Raw genomic sequence first — 20388 nt, 5'->3', positions numbered from 1 at the left:
GAGGACAAATAACAGAGTCTGAACTCTCTAAAGCGCTCTGTGTTTCATTCATCATCTTATCATTCACACCCCGTTACTCTTTGCACAAACTGCTGGCTACTGTGGTTTTCAGCAAACGGTCCTCAAACAGGGGAAATAGTGCGTTTGTTCAGGACTATTTTTAGTGGCGGATTCATCTAAATTTGGTGCTGTAGTGAGTATTTTGGACAGCAGGGCAGTGTGTGTGGGATTCTGTCTAAATAAAGTTCAGTGTGGCTCACTGATGTGTTTTGTTTTTTTTATAGTTTTTGGACAACAGTGGAGCTCTGTGGGTCTGAGGCAGAAGATTTATCAGGCTTTAGACACACACACACACACACACACACACTACTGATTAGCAGATATGTTAGCATTCAATTCATTGTTGCTCTTGTTTATTATATGGGATTTGTTGGCAGTGAGAAGAATACAGGATATCACCAGATTACAGATGCGTTCGGACTGAGGATGTGTTTTATTGCCTTAATTAAATCTGTACCAGGCCTTGCTCTGTTTAAAGAACTTCATGACTCATCTGCCTGATGAAAAATATTCAAACTTGGCACTCCGGGCTTCGAGCAGCACGTCTGAATGTTGCTTCCAAATATTTTGCTAAAACTACTTGAAGATCTCTTGATTTGCCCTCCAGCACACTCGACGCAGCCTCAGCATGACAAGATAAATCAGGGACGCCTCGCTCTCTCACACACGCTGAAACATATTGAACCACTTGTTTCTTGCTCAGGTTGGAGGCCTCGCAGCAGAGCCGAACACTTTCCGGGGTTAACAATCACACCCACAGACTTTGGAAGACAATAAATCGTCACAACTCGGCGGCTGAGAGCCGGCCGCGCTCCGCAAGCCTCGCTGACATTATAAAGATTTCACCCACACTTGGAAACGAGCGCTGACATTTTGCTGCAACACGAGTCAGCAACAAGTGGGAGTGAGTTTTTTTTATGAAAGCCTTGTTGTTGGGGGTTTGGTTGGATGTCAGGTTCGCCACTCCTTTTCCTGTATCTGTCGCTCAAAACAGGCCTGCAAACATCAGAGGAACAAGAACTAATCCCCTCCATTAAGAGCTTACAGCCCCAAAGTGACTGATTCCCCCTGAGTCTGGGTGGCCGAGAGAGAGAGAGAGAGAAGGAAGGAAGAGAGAGAAAAGAGGAGAGAGGAGCACAGAAAATGAAATAGATGGGTAGAAAGCATAGAAACAACGAAATGGGGTAAGGGGGGAAAAAGTTGGAGTGGTAAAAGAGACAGAGGGAACGAGAAAGAGAAAAAGAGAAAAGAGGAGATGAAGCAAACAGAGCATGGAGGAGGAGAAAAAGAGGAGAAGGAAGAAGAGGGAGAGCAGAGACAAGGATCAGCAAGGTGTTCCAACAGAACGGCTAAATATCATCCAGATGTTGTTAAAAGCTTCAAACGCCTCTCCCTCTTGTCTTCTCCCTTTTTCTTTCTTGTTTCTTTTTTAACACAAACAGAGAAGAAAAACGCTCAGATTCTGCTGAACTCCTCTGGAAACGATTTGAGTGTGACAAATTAAGTGTGATTTGATAAATTGGGAAGAGAAAAGAGGGACTATGAGGTGGAGAGAGGGAGAGAGGAGACGGCAGCTTCCAGCTCTGTAGGCACGTGTTGTTTTCTCCATATACTAATAAACCTCTGCTGGATGTGCCAAAGACTTTCTTAAGGTATTTGACTATATCAAACTCATTGATGTTCATTATTAATTGAAATTTCAGGTGTGTGAACCCTCAGTTCTGTCTCGAAATAAAATTAATCTAACTTTATAATTGTTAGACTCAATGAGGGACAAACCTACGAGACCAAAGTCAAATATAACTGTAAATGAAATGACGTGTGTGTGTGTGTGTGTGTGTGTGGACAGGTATGTGTGTGTTTGTGTGTAATAATCACCATGGCAACCTCCACGGCATCACTATTGGTGTAGGACAGGTCACAGAGGATGAGCAGCGGCCGCTCCTCAGCCAGCGTCTGAGTCACAGGGAGGTACCTCAGCTCGGAGCAGATGTTCTCTACAGTGGTGCCCTGTTGCACGCACACACACACACACACACACACACACACACACACACACACACACACAAACACACAGATAAGACAGATTAGTATCTGCACTGCTGGCGAGGAACAATCGGCTTTTAATTCCTCCTAAGTCTGTTTCAGATGCAGCCAATCACAAAGCCTTGCCCAGCGGGGGAGACTGCGGCTCAGATCTCAGATCAGTATCTTGTCACACGAATAGATTCATTTCCATTCATAAAACTTTATTCAGACCTGCTGCGGGGGGCCGGTTAAGGTTTCATGAGACAGTAGTAAACAACAAAAATACCATCTGGACTAACAAGAGAGGGGAGTTTCGTTAAGGACGGAGCTCGTCTGTCACTTTAACCGGAGGTTTAAGAACTTTATTTCTCACTGCATTTAAAGTCTTCCCTCCATAAAACGGCCCGTAAAACTAGTCCCTACTAACAATATATACATTTTTAAGACAACTGTCAAAGCTTTAAGACCCTCCATGGTTTGTTTTCACTGAGTCTTCATGGAGAAGTTACACGATGTGTGCTGGGGATATACAGTAAATACCACGAGCCACCGTGCCAACTGTAACCTGACGCTCATCTGTGCACAGTGAAGCTGCATCACTCCCCTCCCACCCTGGACGCTCCAGCAATTATCAAATGTTAACAATCCAGGGTGGGAGGAAAATGACTTAAATGCTTTGTTATGACATGAAGCATCAACTCGATCGGATAAAAGAGGCTTGCTGTTGGTTTTCAAGTGTCTCTTCAGCCTCAGACTTTTCTCACAGTCAGAATTCACACACTCTGGTCACAGCAGAGCTCCCGAGGCTGATAAAATCTTTGTCTCATTCCCAACAATGCTGCTCCCTCTGCATTAAGATTCTTGCTTTGACATAAAATGTCAAAACCACAAAGCATCATGTCTTGAATGGGATATTTTTAAAGAATGGTCTTGTTAAACAAGTCTCTTAAATGTTTTATCACTGCGGCCATTTTGACAGTTTTTTCCTCTTTTAAATTTCCTGCATTTCCTTTTTCATTACTGAGCATGAGGAAGAATTAAAAACACTTTTTTGCTTAATAACTTTTAATTGAGCCGTGATCTATTAATATTTTATTTCTGCACAACACACCATTAACAGCAGCACTTCTCCTGCCCCTCACCTGTGGCACTTTGTCTTTTTTGAAGATGAGGGTAATGCGAGCACAGCTGTTGTCAAAGTTGGCACTGTTGGGCTCACACTGAGTGTGCAGGGGTGTTGGGGGGTCCGGCGTTGAACACACCCCCCACTGGTGACATGGCGGCGAGAAGCAGGTGAGGAACTGATGCTCCACACACTCGTGACCTCCAGGGCAAGACGGAGGGTTTGTGTCTGCAGGAGGAGGCAGAGCCTTGGGGAGGAGGCAGGGCCGCCGACCACACCTCACCTGGAAGAACGCGGCTTAAGTCATTTACCAGCGTTAACTTGTACTTGTTATGCAAGCGCTCTTGTTAACCTAACAATGGTGAACAGATTAATTGTTGGATTGTTGGGTCATAATTATATATTGGTGCTTTTAGTAAAGCCTGACCTTGGAGCAGCGAACGTATCCGTTGACACACTGACAGGCGTTACACTCCTCCTCCCACCGGCTGCCGTGAGGAAACTGCAAGCCGGCATGACGACACGACTTCCCAAGTCCGATGACTGGAGAGAAGAAAAGAGAGAATAAGGACAAACAGAAGTGGTTCAGTTGGCAACCTTTCCATTTACATAACCAGTGCACTGCAGGAAATCCACCAAACCTCCTACAATATCACTAAATTAAAGTCGGGCTGATTTTGCCATCTACTCATTTGAAATGCCAACTCTAAAAAATGGCAAAAATGGATCTTGACATGCAAAAAAAGAATCATGTATGTAGGGATCTCAGAGTCTGGTCCTTCAGGATCACAGTGCTGCAGCTCTTTGTCCCATCCCTTCTTAAAGCTCCTGAAATCTACACTTTCCTGCCATTTTGCCCACTTTGCCTCAGTTTGTCATTGACTTCACAGCCAGAAACATTAAAAGTGGGAGCTGAGGAGGAGAAAGTGGAGCTAATATATCATGTGATCATGATCAGATCATGTGTGAAACAAAGAAGAAGACAGTCCCTAACATTACAAAATGTTAGGGACTGTCTATCTATTCACTAGATTCATTAAAGCAGAAAACACAAGCTGCAGATCAGCTGCCATTAAATAAGACTTGTTATTCTTCCCCCATACCTGACATGACATCATTCATAAACACGGCTGCAAATCCAAACCTCTGAACCACTTTACACACTCACACTCTTGACAGCGAGGTCCAGCGTGTCCTGGAGGACAAACACAGCGGTAGCCGTTGATTTCATCCATGCAGGTGGAACCTTCAGCACAAGGAGACGACTGACACTCATCTATGTCTGTAAAAGGAAACCACAGAGCTGTTTAACACTTCCCACCACAGACCGTAGGTAGGTACTCTAAGGAAACAACTATGATCCTATACAAAATAAATAATGCGGTTACAAAATGTGTCTAAGCACATGCAGAAAAAACATGGACTTAATTCAAACATTTCTCACAAGTCTTACTGGCATTGTTGATTGCTCCTTCGAGTCTTTCTGAAGCTTAACTTTAGCTGAGAAGAAAAACTGAGCTTTGAGAGGTTTGAATGTTACATTCAAACATCTTCAATCAGTGATGGAATCCAGAGAATCGCTCTTTGCACAATGGGTTTATAGCAGTTTGGTTTGAAGCGCTTGAATTGGATAACACTCTGGTTCTGAAAAGGCTTTTCTGAAGAGATTTCTCCCAGCAGGCCGCGGGAGAGCGCACTGACCCGTCTGACGAACCTCAGCTCTGACCTCGGCTCAGCGCAGAGGGGAGAGGTTAAGACCGTCTTCCTAAAAGGCTTCCTAATCTGTCGCCCTGAAACAATCGGCTCACGCTCCCCCGCCGCGGCCTTTCACCTCTGAACCCCCGCCCACCTGACCCCTGCACACGCCCCCTCCGGTTCCCAGGGACTCACTGATGCGGCAGTCGGGTCCAGCGAATCCTGGGGCGCATTCACAGCGGAACCAATTCACCCCATCGACGCAGATGCCGCCGTTGTAGCTGCAGAAAGGAAACAGAAGGAAACACGTGATATCACACCTGACAGAGGTTCAGAGACATAGTTTCTTCAAACTTCTTCCTGAATCTTCAAATCACGTCTAAGAAAGTCACAGTAATCTATTAAATCTGTAACAGAACAAGTATCACTACACCACCATTTCTGCGATATCTAGTGGCCTCTTAAACCAAAGGTCCTGCAGAAATTGATCCGTCTGTCTCATCCTGCTGCTAATCATGTCAACTCATACTGTCGACTATAACGCTTCAGCTTCCCTCACTGTCACACAATTCCTTAAAAGGAGTTCATATAGAACAAGAAGGTTTCATTTTAAGATCAACATCACAAATTCACCAACATAACTTCCTTTGTCTTTATGACAGCGAGCTAATTTTACATCGTAAATATATTAATATTATTTGATCAGAAAGAAGTTGCTTATAATATGTGTCAATAGAACTGTTCCAATTCACTACAATAACTAGTGAATACAATAACATAATGGTGCTTTCACAAAAACTTCTCAAGAAATGACCAGTTATATTCAGATCTTTGTGGGAAAATACCACCATTTTGCTGGTGACTTGCAGGTTCTGGATCAGTTCTTTAGTATCTTATGTTTTTAACACAGTAAAGATGACTTTCATGTCTTTAAGTTGTTGTTTTTTGCCTCTGCACTACTAAATAAGAGCCGTGTTAACACACTGAGCTCAGTCAGTGCGTAATGTCTGTCCAACGTTCGGCTCTTTGAGCTGCAGACAAACTATCAGACTTTTTTCCCGCAGAGTTTCCAGAGACTCTGAGCGTCAGCAGGCTGAAGCTGATCCCTGATCAATGTCCAGACTTCATATGTAAATCCCTGCTGACCACATACTGAGCCACCCCCACCCCTCCAACACCTCCACTTCTCACAACTACCCCCAGGTCGAGGCCGGTGAATGGTGAGAGGGGCGTCTCTTCACACTCTTGTGCCCCCTTCTCTCACCACCCCCTCTTCTAAAAACCAAAACCACCACTAATCCACCTGTCACTCATTGTAAAGGAGGGTGAGGAGGGAAAAAGGGGGGGAGGAAAGGGAAGGCTTTTGTCTAGGGTAGCTTCTCTGATCCAGAGAAGCTGTCAGGACTCCCTGCTTGTTCTCCACTTGTGTGTTGTTGTCAAAAAATACTATATTCTAAAACTTAAAAGTTGATGGCTTTAAATGCCTCATTTTGTTCAACCGAATGTTCAAAACTCTACGACAAAATTACATAAATATAAATCTGAGGAAAAGTAGCTCATTCTCACATGTGAGAAGCCAAAATCTGAGAATGTCTCACACCCAAATTCATAGAATACAAAAAGTGAGCACATGGCAGAAAAGAGAAATGGCACAAAAGCCTAAATCCACCAACAGACATATAAAAACACATATACCATTCTACTCGTATGCAAGCTCAAGTACATACACCTGGATGCACACGTCCACATCCTCAGTCTTTAGTGTGAAAATCCAGAGCATAAAATTGGATTTGCCGGATGAGAGCAAAGTGTGAGAATCGCTGGGAAATCCTGTAGCTGCTCCAACATCTCATATTCTCAAGTGGAAAGAATGCACCGCAGGTTGTTGGAGTCGGTCCAGCGAAGGTGAGGAACAAAAGTGCCGCACCGGCAGAGATTAATAGTCACTAAAGTTTAGTTAAAATCAGTTGAATCCCGAGGTCACATTCGGTCGAGTATATAAGGACTTAATTTAGAGTGATATTTAAAAGTAAATAAAAAGTTAATATGAAGAAGACACCATACAGAAGTTTCTGCAGGTGAAATCTGTGCTTCTGCACTTTGCTGCACTGGTCAGAAATATTCCCATTAAACCATAACAGTACCATTACCATAGCAGAAGAACAAAAGAACTCCAGTAAAAGCTATTTTCAAGAGATGAAATACAGATATTAAGAGGCCCTCACAGGCATGGTGAAAGTGTTGAGAGATTTTTGAAACCAGGCCAGAAAACTGCAGCCTTCAATAACTGTTAACTGTTGGACGTCTCCTGAACCAGCACTGGACTTTCTACACAGCCATGAAAGTAATACACAACCAATGCTAAGTGCATTTCAGTATGATAATGATAAAAGTAATCTGTCTTACCAGGGGTGTGGATTGCAGTCATCGACATCTGCAAGAGAGAAAAGGAGGATCGTAACTTTACATTTTTCAGTTCCCACCAAAACCTGAAACCTGGTTGGAGTGAGTGAGTGCAGTCTTAGTTACTTTATTTACTACTGTTAAAAAAGTAGACCTATTTAATGCTGTGTTCAGCCCTCACTACAATAGCCAAGTCATACTGATAACACAGAAACCAAACTTTTCAGGAAGCTGTATCTAACTTGGCTCTGAACGGTAGGGAGCTAAAGTCAGCCAAAGTTCTACCGTCACGGTGATTAATTATACAGCGCTATATTGTCGGTCGTATCTTTAACACTCATACGTCCAACTCCCCTATGCAACTGCCTCGACTTGTCCAATGACTTGAAAGTCCCTTAAGTAGTAAATACTGCATTCTATCCATCTATGGATCTATGGACATGACATGTGCTCCAGCAGTGACCTACTCTGTGCACAGGTGGGTCCCTCCCAGCCGTCCCGGCAGATGCAGGTGAAGGCGTCACCCCCTCCAACGCACGTCCCTCCATTCTCACATGGACCCGAGTCGCAAGTGCTGTTCTTGGCTACAAAATAAAAACCCAAGAGGTGGCCCTTTTATTAAAAAAAACCGTCTGACTGGCCCAACGTGAGAGCGGCTCTGTGATCACAGTCGAAAGGATGTAACAACGTAATATCACATCGTATTATTACACTATTATTACCAGAGCCGGGACAGTGTAATTACAGTGCGGTGAGTGCCTAACCTGTGTTGCAGGTGCTGCCACCCCAGCCTGAGGGGCAGCTACACAGGAAGGAGTCTCCGTGGTCGTAACACGTCCCTCCATTACTGCAGGTGGTGGAGTCACACTGGCTCTCACCTGGACCAAGAAAGCATGGGAAAAAGATTTCAAACATTTGACTGTGTGCCATTGTTGAATAGTGACTGACTCAGCTCCAATGCACAGTTCAGAGATGCCGTCAGAGGGCAAAAGCAAGCCTGCACAGCACCCAGTGAAGACATCATAGCTCAGGGAGAAGATTACGAGGCTGAGGTAGTCAAAGAAAATTTAAGACCTGACATGAAGGACACCATAGAAACTGAAGATAAAGATGCTGCTCTTTTCTCTACTTGAATTTTTGTTATTTCACTTATTTGTTCCACTAAAACAACTGAAATAATATTTTTATGACCATTGCAACACTCTACACATCTACGGACGCACATCATATGGTGACAGATGTCTTAAGACACACCCACACACATGTATTAACTTACGTGAGTGGCAGGTCTTTCCTTTCCAGTTGTCCACACAGTTGCAGTAGAAGTCATTAAGCAGATCGACACACTGGCCCCCATTCTGACAGGGATTTCTGTTGCACTCATTCACATCTGGAACAAAGTCAAACAAAAGGGTCGGCGCGGTTATTTTAGTGATTGATTCTATATCGCCTTCACGTCTGGTAACACAAACATAACACGATTATGTACGGATATTTGTTTGATATAGTTTTAATAATTAAATGCATCAAATGTTTCACGTAGTGTATTTATGTATAATTGTGTAAATGTATATGTATGTATTATACTAATTATTTCTGGTTTTGGATGAGGTCTAATATAAACAACAGTGTCATCTACAAATGTGCAAACTAACCAATGTAAGCAACAGTAGGCAAAGACTAGTTACAGATTTAGTATCGGTCTGCTGGATAAGTTGTTACATTCTCCCCTTTGGTTTAATCTCCAAAACAAATCCTCTACTGTTTTGTGTTCCATGAGCTTCTCAGACTGCTGATCTTTCCTCTGCTGTGATGGATTCTCCCTGCATATCTGACTCACAGACAGCAGGACTTGGCAAGGCTCTTCCCTAAAACTTGCATACCTATGCTGCTGCTCACATGGACTCCAGAAACCCAGTTTTCTCCGACATGAACACTCACACAGTTACACACACACACACACACACACACACTCACCGACATCGCATAGACGACCCTCCCAGCCGTCTGGGCAGAAACACTGGAAGGAGTTGATGCCATCGATGCAAGTGCCTCCGTTCTTACAGGGGGATGACGCACAGTCATTAATGTCTGCAGGCAGAGAGAGGAGAGATATTAACAGACATCAGATTATTACATTTTTTGGATATGATTATTCAAGTTTAGAAAAGAATCCGATCCAAAGAATTCCAAATAATTGCCCAAGAAATTTCTTTTCTAATTCCAAATTGCCTTTTTTGTTTTGTTTGTTCATGGATACATGTGCATTGTTATGTTTCTCGACATATTCAATATTGTAAATCTGTTTTTTGTCAGATTAACTCTGACCTGCAACACCTCATAGCACCAGCTTTGTGTCGAAAATGTGAATATGTCAAAATTACAACCACTCTGATTGGGTCTTTTAGACATTTACAAAACCTTAAAAATTCCAAGCAATCGGATGTGAAAGATTTTTTTGCCTGACAATGATCTCTGAGTGCTTCTTCCTGCTCACGTTTTCCTCTGGATTTCTTTTTTTTTTTCACTTCTGCAGCAAACTAAACTAAAAGAGTGATGACTATTGAAACTGGAGTCTCAATTACGGTAAGAATCATGCGGTTCCCAGTGTGGGTAACTGATGATAAATATAGTCTGTGTGTTGTGTATTGAGCTATAGTGACTCACTCTCGTGGCAGTAGGTGCCGGTGAACCCCGGCTCACAGGAACAGCTGAAGTTCCCGGCAGGCAGGCTGATGCAGCGACCGTGTGGTCCGCACACATTGGATGAGATGTGCCAAACCCGCTTTTGAGTGTCATTGGTTGCAACGGCAACAGTGCAACTGTCAATCACTTGGGGTGTAAGAAGAGAAAAAACAGTAATCAGCAGGGCAGATATTTGGAAGAGAAAGTTTGTGCCTCTTACGGCCGGCTGGTTAATTAAAACATATCTTGATATGGATTCTCTGGTGCTGTTACCCTGACAGTGGTTGGTCTTGCAGTGGTCTTTGAGCTCTGAACAGGTTTTGCCCTCGTAGTCGTCAGGGCAGCTGCAGTAGAAATCCCCCATCACACTGTGGCACTGGGCCTTATTGTGACATGGGTTTGGGCTGCATGGGTCATTCTGCACCTACAGATGGAAAACAGGGAGGTGGATGTGTGTGTGTTCTCACCGACAATGAAATGCAGTGTAAGCACCAAGCTGTTCTGACAGTGTATTCTTCCAGCTGGATCTAGTCCTCACCTCACAGGTTGTACCAGCGAAGCCCTGGGGGCATTCACACATGAATCCATCCAGCAGGGCGTGGCAGCGGCCACCGTTCCTACATGGACTGCTGGCACAGCGGTTTCTCTGCACCTCACAGTGCCGACCGACGAATCCTGCCTGGCAAACACACTGGTAGCCTCTGGCCACCTCCTGGAACATAAGCAAGAAGTTATGAAAAACTGCTGTCACTTTTCACCCTGCAGATGCAGATGATAAATGTGTCAGAGTTTTCACTTTATATTTAGAAACATCCTCCCAGCTAAGTGCAGTGGCATTTTCAAATTTACCTGAACATCTGTGAAAAGTCTGTGGAAACCTGACAGTCTCTCTCAATTAGTATTCTATTTTGTTCTTATTCACAAATGTTAGAAAAATAAACCCCCCTTTCAGGCAGTACAAGTCGATAATGATTCAAAAGAACCGAAAACACCCTTGAGTGTATTCTTTTATGTTCTGACAGGTACTTTGATCGGCAACAGTCTCGTTCCAACTCCATTACTGTGTCATGTTAAATCAAATAAAATGTGGATTCAACAAGGACGTCAGTGTTTTTTGAAAACCACAAATAACATCTCCACATGCGGCAGGTCTGAATCTTACCTTGCACGTCCCTCCATTCTGACACTGACCGTGGCAGCTGTTCACATCTGAGACGACAACAAACACAAAGAGAACATCAGATTTGACTTTGAAAAATTGGGAAGTGGAACATGCAGCTTCTACGGGAAAGTGGTCGATACAGCCAAAGCGAAGGAGCCTAGATGAAATGTCAGATGCAGATTCAGAGGTGCAGTGAAGAACATGCAATGAAACCAAACCGCAGAAGCCAAAATTACCCCTCAAGGTTTTCTCTAAAAGGTTTACAACAGTTGGGAAAAACTCATATTTTAGTTTCATAGCTTAGAAGAGTTAGGGTAAGCAGGTACAACCAGGCACCTTGGAGTCAAGAGAAAGGGGAATGAATGGAGAACCAGCGAGCCTCTGCCCCACCAGCATCTGTAACCTAACAGACTTCTTTCATCACTATCATGCTTAGCATGCCACCAATAAAGATATCTTCTGTCCATATTCTAAGATAAATTCGTTTATATGACTGTACTAGATGGTAAACTTGGGCACTGAGAGGACTTTATCTTTATCTATTTTACCCGTTTCATGCTTTACGATCATTTTATGGGTTGGATATTGCCCATCTGTTTGTTTAATGTATCATGTGCTTTATATGAGTGGGTGGTTTTACTATTTCTGTCTTTCTGTTTTTGAGATCTAACTAAGATGAAGTGCAATCAATCATGTTAGGCAATAAAGTATTAAATCTTGAATTTGGTCTGTTAAAACAAAGGTGTTCACTGCTAAAGATGTAAAGGTTGTTTGTCCTGGTTGAATTGAATGTACAAGTATACAAATGTAGAAACATAATTTATCTTAGGATACAGACCGATAACTCCAAAAACAAGTCTTTACCTTTTCAGAAAGACAAACATAAACAGATGAGTGAGGGCTACAGAAGCTACTGGAGCAGAGGCTAGCCAGAAAAGAGGACGTGAGCTCTAACAGGGCTACAGGTAGGAAGAGGCTGAAGACTAATGATCTGCTGGATTGATACTAACTGATGTCACAGCTCTGGCCCACCCATCCACGAAAGCAGGTACAGTGATATCCACCAATCAAGTTTTTGCAAGCGTAAGCATTGAGGCAAGGCCTCCCCGCACACTCATTAACGTCTGCAAAATGGAGACGAGAGACACAGAGAATGAATGAGAGAGCGAAGAACCTGCTCAAAGCACCGTCACCAAGTGTAGCTTCACGTCGTATAACAAACATTAGCGGTCGTCCAGTTATTTTCTGCTCCCTTTCAGACATCAAATCTATAATATAGCTGTTAAACAAACGGCTTTTGGGCTTTCACAGAACTCTCTGCTGCAGAAATGTTTCATAATGACTGTTATGGAAACAGCTTGCACAGTATTTGACTTTTGGCATTTTAAAATGAATAAAGGAATTCATATTTTCAAACTATGTCATGAGTTATTAATTGGTTTTATTTCCTTGTGCTTTAGGAATCATAATTAACAAATACATGCATTATAGTATAGAACATTTAAAGCCTCTGAAATGCATATCTAACCCGCTCCTCTGTACTATGTGGTCAGATTGCTTTCACAACTTTTATGGGTAAACGACTCGGGTCTTTTTCAAATGTGTAAAATTGCCAGAACATTTACAGGGTGAAGTTCATGTCTGACAGGGTTTCATTTCTTCCCCTGCTTTCGCCTTCCCAGGGTTAATGTCTCTCTGTTGCATTCCCTCAAGGCCAACCTGCGGCATTCTAAGTGGTCAGTTTCAGACGCAGCTATCGCCGCCCCGCCTCGCTCACTATATACCGACACAGTGCATTAATACTACTCCCAGGAGGTAAGTGGCACCTGTTGGCCTGCTGAAACTAAACACCCCCAACCCCTTCCCAAAAACCCAACCTCCACTGACTGGCACTGCCCCACCTCCTCACCCTCCTTCCTCACAGGTACCTCCCCGCTCCCTGAAAGGGGAAGTGCTCTGAAAATAACAGAATCTGTAACACAAACCGAAGCGTTACAGTTGCTCCCCGCACATGTTTACAGGTTATAAAGTGCTTCCTGATTGAAGTGGAAGGGGCTGAGAGCTCCGCTATGCCGGGCGCCGCCTCACCGTAGCATACATACTCGCCTGATACGCCCAGTCTGGAGCCAAAGATAACCCCCCGGTGGAGTATATTTGGTCCCAAGGCTAGCAGTTGCCAGGCGGGAGGTTATTTTTAGCTTTACTCAAGTCACCTGGCTCAAGTTGCAGATGATACCACGCAAGTGTCACCGTCGGGCGAGTGTATACACAAACACGTACACGCAAATGAAATTAGTGTCCCTCCTGCAGTAATACTACTGGTTAAACTACACGGCAGGATAAACATACAGACAGATACGCTGCAACTCTGCAAGCAAATGGGATTCTTGGAATGAATTTGGACGCATGGCATTTACTGTAGGTGCAAAACACACACAAACACATCTGCTTCATCACAGCACAATATCATCCAACATGCAACAATGCTTTGAATCAGGGTGTAAAAGGCATCTTATGCAATTATCTTTGTGCAGTGAGACGTACCTATCTGGCAGGTCTTGCCCGTCCACTGTGGAGGGCAGAGGCATTCGAAGCCGTTCTCCATGTCGATGCAGGTTCCCCCCTGAGCACAGGGGCTGGAGGCACATTCATCTGTGTCTGAAATAAACACGACTGATGTTAAAGCTAGTATCACTTGGAAAAAGGGAATCAGACTGACTCTCTCTGGAGTCTTCTCTATGCTCTGGATCTATGGTAGGTCTTCTCATCAGTGGAAGAGTTAATTAGGCTTTAGACTAGTTTGGACCCCCGTCACCTTTAGCACAGGTTGGCCCAGACCAGCCTGACGGACAGTGACACTCAAAGCCCGATGGGACTTCATGGCACGTCCCTCCGTTGGCACAGGGGTTGGACACACAGGCGTGCTCCGCTAGAGAGAACAACCAGGAGAAGCGTAAGCATAAATCAGATTTATCAAATTCCTCAGTACTTTTCCCTGAATGTTTTGTGGCACGAAAACCTGGATTCTGAATCTGATTTATGGTGCATCTGATTTAGAGACTCACCAATCTCACAGTTTTTGCCAGAGTAGCCGTCTGGACAGGCGCAGTTATACTCGTCTGGCTCTGTGTTCATACACGTTCCTCCATTCGTACAGGGCCGGTTGGTCCCACAGTAGTTCAGATCTGCACAGCAAACAACACTCATGTGACCTCCTGCGTGTGTGTCCATGGAAAAGACATGATTAACACATGATACACAACTTGCCACAGGGACATTTAGGAGTGAGGATACCTGACCGCTGAGTTAAGAGATGCAGCTTTGTGCTGTTTGACCTCTAAAATATAACAATAACTTGTTGTTACAGGCTCCATTTCATTCTTTTTCATCTAAAAACAACCGATTGTGGGTTACAAGGAGCACAATGAAAGAACATATTTAAAGAAAATGTAATTTCTACTTAAGTTTCCTGCATCTTGACCAATCACATTGTGTCCTCAAGTGACTTGTGTTGTGCAAGGCAGTAAAAGCTTAGAAAGGCCACATCGGTGATTCAGCATGTTTCAGCCCACATACTGGAAATCAAAAATACGTGACTGGTTTTGCAAGTCATGCTGTAGTGTTTCAGATGTGTGACCGTGCTTCCCTTACAGGACGCCACTGGCTTCCATTCAATCCCATTCAGCATGATAGTCTAACAGAAGTGACGTTCTTACACATCAGAACAACTCAAGCTGATTTCTACTCATTGATTTTCAGACTGCGTGGACAAGAAGTGAAATCTGAGAATAGAATATTAATGATATAAGAGCTAAGCTTTTAAACACAGAGTGAATAATCTTTATAGCAGAATGAACTTTTAGATTAGAGAGTCTAAAGGAAGTCCAGCTGCACAGATAATACGTGGATATCTCAGATGTCACTTTGTTTTCTCACGTAAACACTGTGCAGTAGAATAAGAGCTTAAAACATCTGACCTTTGTCGCAGAGCAGACCCCCCCAGTTCTTCTCACAGGTGCACTGCCAGGGCTCGTTGCAGGTTCCGTGAACACAGCCGGGATACGGCAGGCACTCGTCACAGAGCGGTCCCTGCCAGCCGTAGCTGCACCTGCAACACACAGCGGGGAGGCTCGTTGGTTTTTAAGCTTCAAACAGCAATACATACTGTACACCTGGGGGGCACTGGGCGATGCTGGTGGTCCCATGTTCCATCTTTGTCCCTTTCTTTCCTACTATATGTCATATTTTCCTTCCTTCTTTTCAATCGCTCTTCTCCACTTCCTTCCCTCTTGGCGTGGGGTGAAACCCTTGAGTGCCCCCCCCGCCCCCCGAGGGCAAAACTAAATGTGCGTCTTCATCTGTATTCGTATTCTCAAGAACTAAAAGTCATCTACGTTTAATTATGGGGTAATTTTAAGATACCTGAATACACATGTGCCACCACTGGCAACCAAACAGCACGCAAGAGTTCAGCAGGTGAAAAAGTGGCTGAGTCGATCTTTTGGTAAAGTAAGTGCCTCTTATTTCACAACCACACTCTTCTTATTTACCTCTCAGGCCTGAGAGAATATCAGGCACTCGCATGCAGTTCATAACGCAGAGGGAGTTGGCCATGAAAAAACATAATTACATAGCGATAACAAGTACGTTATTTCATACATTTACAATGTGTGAAAACACAGAGGAAGCGCGCCACTTAAACATCTCAGTTCTTCATGTCAGGACACATGCTGTGTGGAAAGCTCCAGAAAACACAGGAGTGTTGATTGAGCTACAGCAGTAATTTGCTAGATGAAAGGTCTTCATTAAGGTGAATGACACTTTTACTGCTGTGTGTGTGTGTGTGTGTGTGTGTGTGTGTGTGTGTGTGTGTGTGTGTGTGTGTGTGTGTGTGTGTGTGTGTGTGTGTGTGTGTGTGTGTGTATGTGTGTGTGTCCTACCATGCTGCTTACAACACATGCAAGCATTCAGGTTCATGTGTCTTTTATTGTAGAGTTGCTGCCTTGCAATTATTCATTTCTTTCCCAAACTGAGTTCCAACAACTGTTTTCTCATGATTTTCTTTTTTCAATAAAAAAAAAAAAAGATCCAATCCATCAGTCCAGTAAGAACATTTCAACATGTAGTAGAAGTCAACTTTCTTCAAGAATACCTAGAAATGAATGTTACAATCATGGAAAATTAAGCTTGAAACAGGCTGCAGTGGGATATTTCTTATTCCTACATGAAACGGGGCAGCTGCTAAAGATTGTTCTCATTATTGATTACTATTATTTTTCATGTAATCTCAGGTTTTCATCCAAGATCAACATCTTTAAATGACTTAGTTTGTCTCATAATGATAAACAAACAGTAATATGATATAAAACAGCAAATCATTTTTGCTTCATAAATGACTTAAACAATTAACTGATTATCAAGAATATTGTAATCTCCTAATTGTTTCAGCACTATTCACAAAACATTAGACATTCGGCAGATTCGTTTAGTTGCTCAAAGCCATTTTTTGCACATGCATTTCTTCCCGTGTCATGTGTTGCGTGTCTTCTCCTGGCCCTCTTCCTGTGTCGTGAGCTCGCTCGAGGTCAAACTCGGAATGAGCGGCGGGTTTGTGGAACGAGGGCTAGTCGTCTCGAAGGAGAGGCCAGTGAAGGGTTAGCTAATCTGTTGGTTTATGGCAGCACTCTGTTATTCCAAGGCCAGTGGTAACCTTGCCCCACCTGTCCTGTCATTTCTCTGTCGGGGCTATTTTAGGGAGCAACCCACCCCCTCCCTCCACTCCGACTCACAAACACTTCAAAATGGATGCCGACCAAACACTTCTCTTACTGGCAGTGATATACTGCTCTGTAGTGAGCTGTAATGTGCTGTAGTACGCTGGGTAGCTGAGGACAGCCACAGACTGGAGGCACCACGCTGGTGGGGCTGAGTATTGAACCTCGGTCCTTTTTTGGACTCAACCAATATGTGTCTGTGGCACAGAGTCAAACAGTAAAAGTGTCTGATCACTTTTGTGATCTTGTTTACTCATTCTTTGATCAGCTTCAGGTTTAAATCAAGATTTTACCAGTTTCAGACTCAGCAAAAGTCCTTTCATTGGTATTCTGGTTCCTTCAGGTAAATAAAAAAAGGGTTTTATAGAAAAAAAAGTTTCTTGAAAAAAGATATGTTGCTAAATATATTGTTTTGGTATTGGTACCAACACTGGGATGTTATATCTGCACCTTCTATAACAAGACTCAAAGACCAGAGCCATGCTAGAGGCTCTGTGAGGCTGTACTTTCAGCTAAATGCAAACATCTGCATGCCAACATGTTTAGCATTATATCCCTGATTAGGCTCACCTTAGCCTTTGAGCATGCTTACATTTACCAAGTTGCTCTAAAAGTGCAGCTCAGGCTCATCAGATTGTCATTAGTTTTGCAGGCAAAGTGACCAGACTGATTAGGATTTGTAACTTGGGTGAACTGACCCTTTAAAGGGGGTGCTACATGCATGAAAAGCCCAGGAATGAGTTTGTGCGTCAGATGGCTAAAAGGTCTGTAATGTATATATAATTCTATGATTAGACAAATATGTAGAGTTCATGCATCACATGCTGATAATCAAAGATCCACATGATACAAATGCAGCCAGGAATAAGTTCAGGTTGTGTTCAAACATTAACAGCAAGTTTTGTTTCATGCACAGTGTGTAAGCTGAAACGTCTTTCTGTGCAGGCACGACCACAATAACTTTAATCTGACCTCGCTCTGTGAGAGAAACCCAGTCCTGTGCATGTGTTTGTGTGTGTGTGTGTGTGTGTGTGTGTGTGTGTGTGACAGTGCTGTGTATTGTTTACTACAGTATGTGGTGCTGTCCAGCGCTGCGGTCGGCGGCGGTGCCCTGCACACTGTCAGCCATGCAGCAGCGGCGGCAGCGCGGACAGTCTGTCTGGCTGCAGTGTGGGAGAGCAGGGAAATGGTTTCGAGCAGCCACAGGCCAAGGGTGGCATTACCCACAAGCCCCATCGCCAGGCTGCTGCCGTCCCATCAATGGAAGGGGCCGCAGGGGCCAGCCGGAGCCGAAAATATCATGCCTGCCCACAACCCCCGCTCCGCCGCTGCCCCTCAGACAAACCACACCCAGAGGACGGGACGGTGGGCAGGGGTAGAGATAGAGGGGGCTGTGTGTGTGTGTGTGTGTGTGTGTGTGTGTGGGACCACTGAATTATTTACAGGCAAGCCTCGCGCCCAAATCCAGCGGACGGACTTAGCCCGCTGTTGCCTAGCTACATGTTTAGTAGAGTCACATGAGGGAGCGTAGGTTGTGAATGCGCCGTGTGTAAGAAACAAGATACCAAACACACATTTTTAGTTGAGGCTGAGACACTTTTTTTTTCCTGTTTCTCTCTCTCTTTCTTTTTCTCAGTGCCTTTTCTTTGTCCTTAACCCTTCAGCCTCCTTTTCATTCTCTGTCATTCCCTGTTTATTTCTCTCTTTCACTTTTTCTGACGCCAAATTCACCTATTGGCCATCAACATCCATCACTTTATATATTTAATCTTGACAGAAACGAGGTCGGTTCTTTGACAAAATAATCGTCACTTAAGGTCCACTTACTGGCTTTTACTGGAGTTACTAAGGTGTAACAATCTTGCCTCCTTATTTGACTAACTGTTGTCACATGGCTGAAGTTGGATACTTAGGTCACATGATAACACCCTGGCCATCTCCATGACAACTGAGCAAACTCCATCTGCTGATGAAATGCAGTTGAAAGCTTCAAAAACTCCAGAGGGAAGACTTTGAATCCAGATTATTGCAGCTATTTGAGGGAAATTTGATCTTCATGACCATAGTTATATAATCCATAGTCCAGTCCAGTCCAGTCCACATTTGATTACTTTAAGACTTTCCATTGGCAACACTTATTCCAATAAGAGGGTCTTCTTTTTGTCCATCAGCTAAACCACTTTATTTGGAGGTAAAACCCAAAGTGGGAGCACCTGACATGCGGCTTTGACACGGACCATTTAGTCCGGTTTGATTCATGTGGACTTCCCTCTTTTTAAACTGATGACAAAAAAGCTTTTATTCTCTCCGTATCCACCTCCCTGTTGCTTGGATGTTATTCATCGTCTCCCTCTTTCTCAGCGGCGGGTGTACGTATGTGTGTGCGTGTGTGCCCCTGATTGCGATGAAGCTCCAAATCACATGTTGAGGCACATTCCAGGGTGTTCCTCTCTTCCAATCCTCCGGCCATTTCCAATGAGAAATGTCAGCTTTTTTTTACTTTTCTTCAGTGCCATGAGATCTTCACCAAGTCAGACCTGCCTCAGTATAAAACCCTCACCTCCCTCCCCTGTGCCACCTCCCCTCGACTCCCCTTCTGTTTCCAAAAACATCCCACTCTGTGTGTGTGTGTGTGTGTGCGTGTGTGTGTGTGCAGAGTTTGGCTTTTTAAAGCTCTCGTGCTCCACTGTGTCTGAATGTACAGTTTAGTTCCACATGTAATCAAATCTAAATTTCCCTCTGCTGCCTCCTCTCCTGTTCACATAGCTGCTGCAGCAAACGCCTGGTCAGCCTTTTTCTGTGAAGTGCTCACAGTCCACCATGTTACAGTTCTGTGTGCGACTGTGCTGCCACTTCAGCTCCTCAGTGCTGTGAAATCCAAAGACTGAGCTCCATTCACCTCCGTTGCCCTGAGGTGGCAGCACAAGTTTTGGAATTAAATACCTCCAAAGTGTTGCACATAAAACCTGAATTATCTGCGAGGCCAGAGGTGAACTTTGGGTGAAGATCTGGAGCTAAATGAGAGATGATTTGTGTCCTACTTCATATGTTTTGGCAAGTTCTCTTCTCTTTGGCTTTTATTATTACTTAAAACTTAAAATTACTCTGTCTGTGCATATGCACGTTTATGGTCCTTATGATTAATAGTTCTATTGATCTGAACATAGCTGCAGCACACATACTGATGCATCTTTTGATTTGATTTCCTGGTATTATAAGAATATGTTTCACCCTCATTCCACCCATTCATCAGGATTTATGATGTCCAGTTGCCACATTACTTGCTGTCAGTCACCAGATTTCTCCACATGGAGAAATATCGTGCTGCTGAAGCGGGATGATGATGTTCCATATATGTCGGTCCCTTAACATGACTGCCTTCTTGTGTTCGTTAGTATTCATTTACAGTTGATGTATTAACTTTCAGACTTTTCTGTCAGTTTTTCTTTTTGTTGAAT

General features: G+C 43.8%; 1 protein-coding gene across 2 annotated transcripts in view; it reads right to left on the bottom strand.

Annotated features, from left to right (window-relative positions):
- LOC139211612 (protein jagged-2-like) overlaps positions 1-20388 on the bottom strand; it is a 50906-nt gene that overhangs the window by 5226 nt on the left and 25292 nt on the right. Inside the window, exons 6-24 of one of the 2 annotated variants that reach the window (XM_070841883.1) lie at positions 15134-15264; positions 14222-14341; positions 13972-14085; positions 13701-13814; positions 12167-12280; positions 11157-11203; positions 10533-10706; positions 10268-10418; positions 9977-10141; positions 9287-9400; positions 8586-8699; positions 8074-8187; positions 7777-7893; positions 7313-7340; positions 5102-5187; positions 4380-4493; positions 3639-3754; positions 3231-3494; positions 1939-2070 (exon numbers count right to left, since the gene is read on the bottom strand). In XM_070841883.1, the coding sequence (XP_070697984.1) occupies positions 1939-2070; positions 3231-3494; positions 3639-3754; positions 4380-4493; positions 5102-5187; positions 7313-7340; positions 7777-7893; positions 8074-8187; positions 8586-8699; positions 9287-9400; positions 9977-10141; positions 10268-10418; positions 10533-10706; positions 11157-11203; positions 12167-12280; positions 13701-13814; positions 13972-14085; positions 14222-14341; positions 15134-15264 (2329 nt within the window). The remainder of the gene's footprint in view (positions 1-1938; positions 2071-3230; positions 3495-3638; positions 3755-4379; positions 4494-5101; positions 5188-7312; positions 7341-7776; positions 7894-8073; positions 8188-8585; positions 8700-9286; positions 9401-9976; positions 10142-10267; positions 10419-10532; positions 10707-11156; positions 11204-12166; positions 12281-13700; positions 13815-13971; positions 14086-14221; positions 14342-15133; positions 15265-20388) is intronic. The other variant, XM_070841884.1, reaches the window with a different exon arrangement.

Source organism: Pempheris klunzingeri, chromosome 13, assembly GCF_042242105.1.
Source record: "Pempheris klunzingeri isolate RE-2024b chromosome 13, fPemKlu1.hap1, whole genome shotgun sequence".
Classification (NCBI taxonomy): domain Eukaryota; kingdom Metazoa; phylum Chordata; class Actinopteri; order Acropomatiformes; family Pempheridae; genus Pempheris; species Pempheris klunzingeri.
The sequence above is the reverse complement of the archived record's forward strand: the minus strand, read 5'-3'. Positions and strand labels throughout refer to the sequence as shown.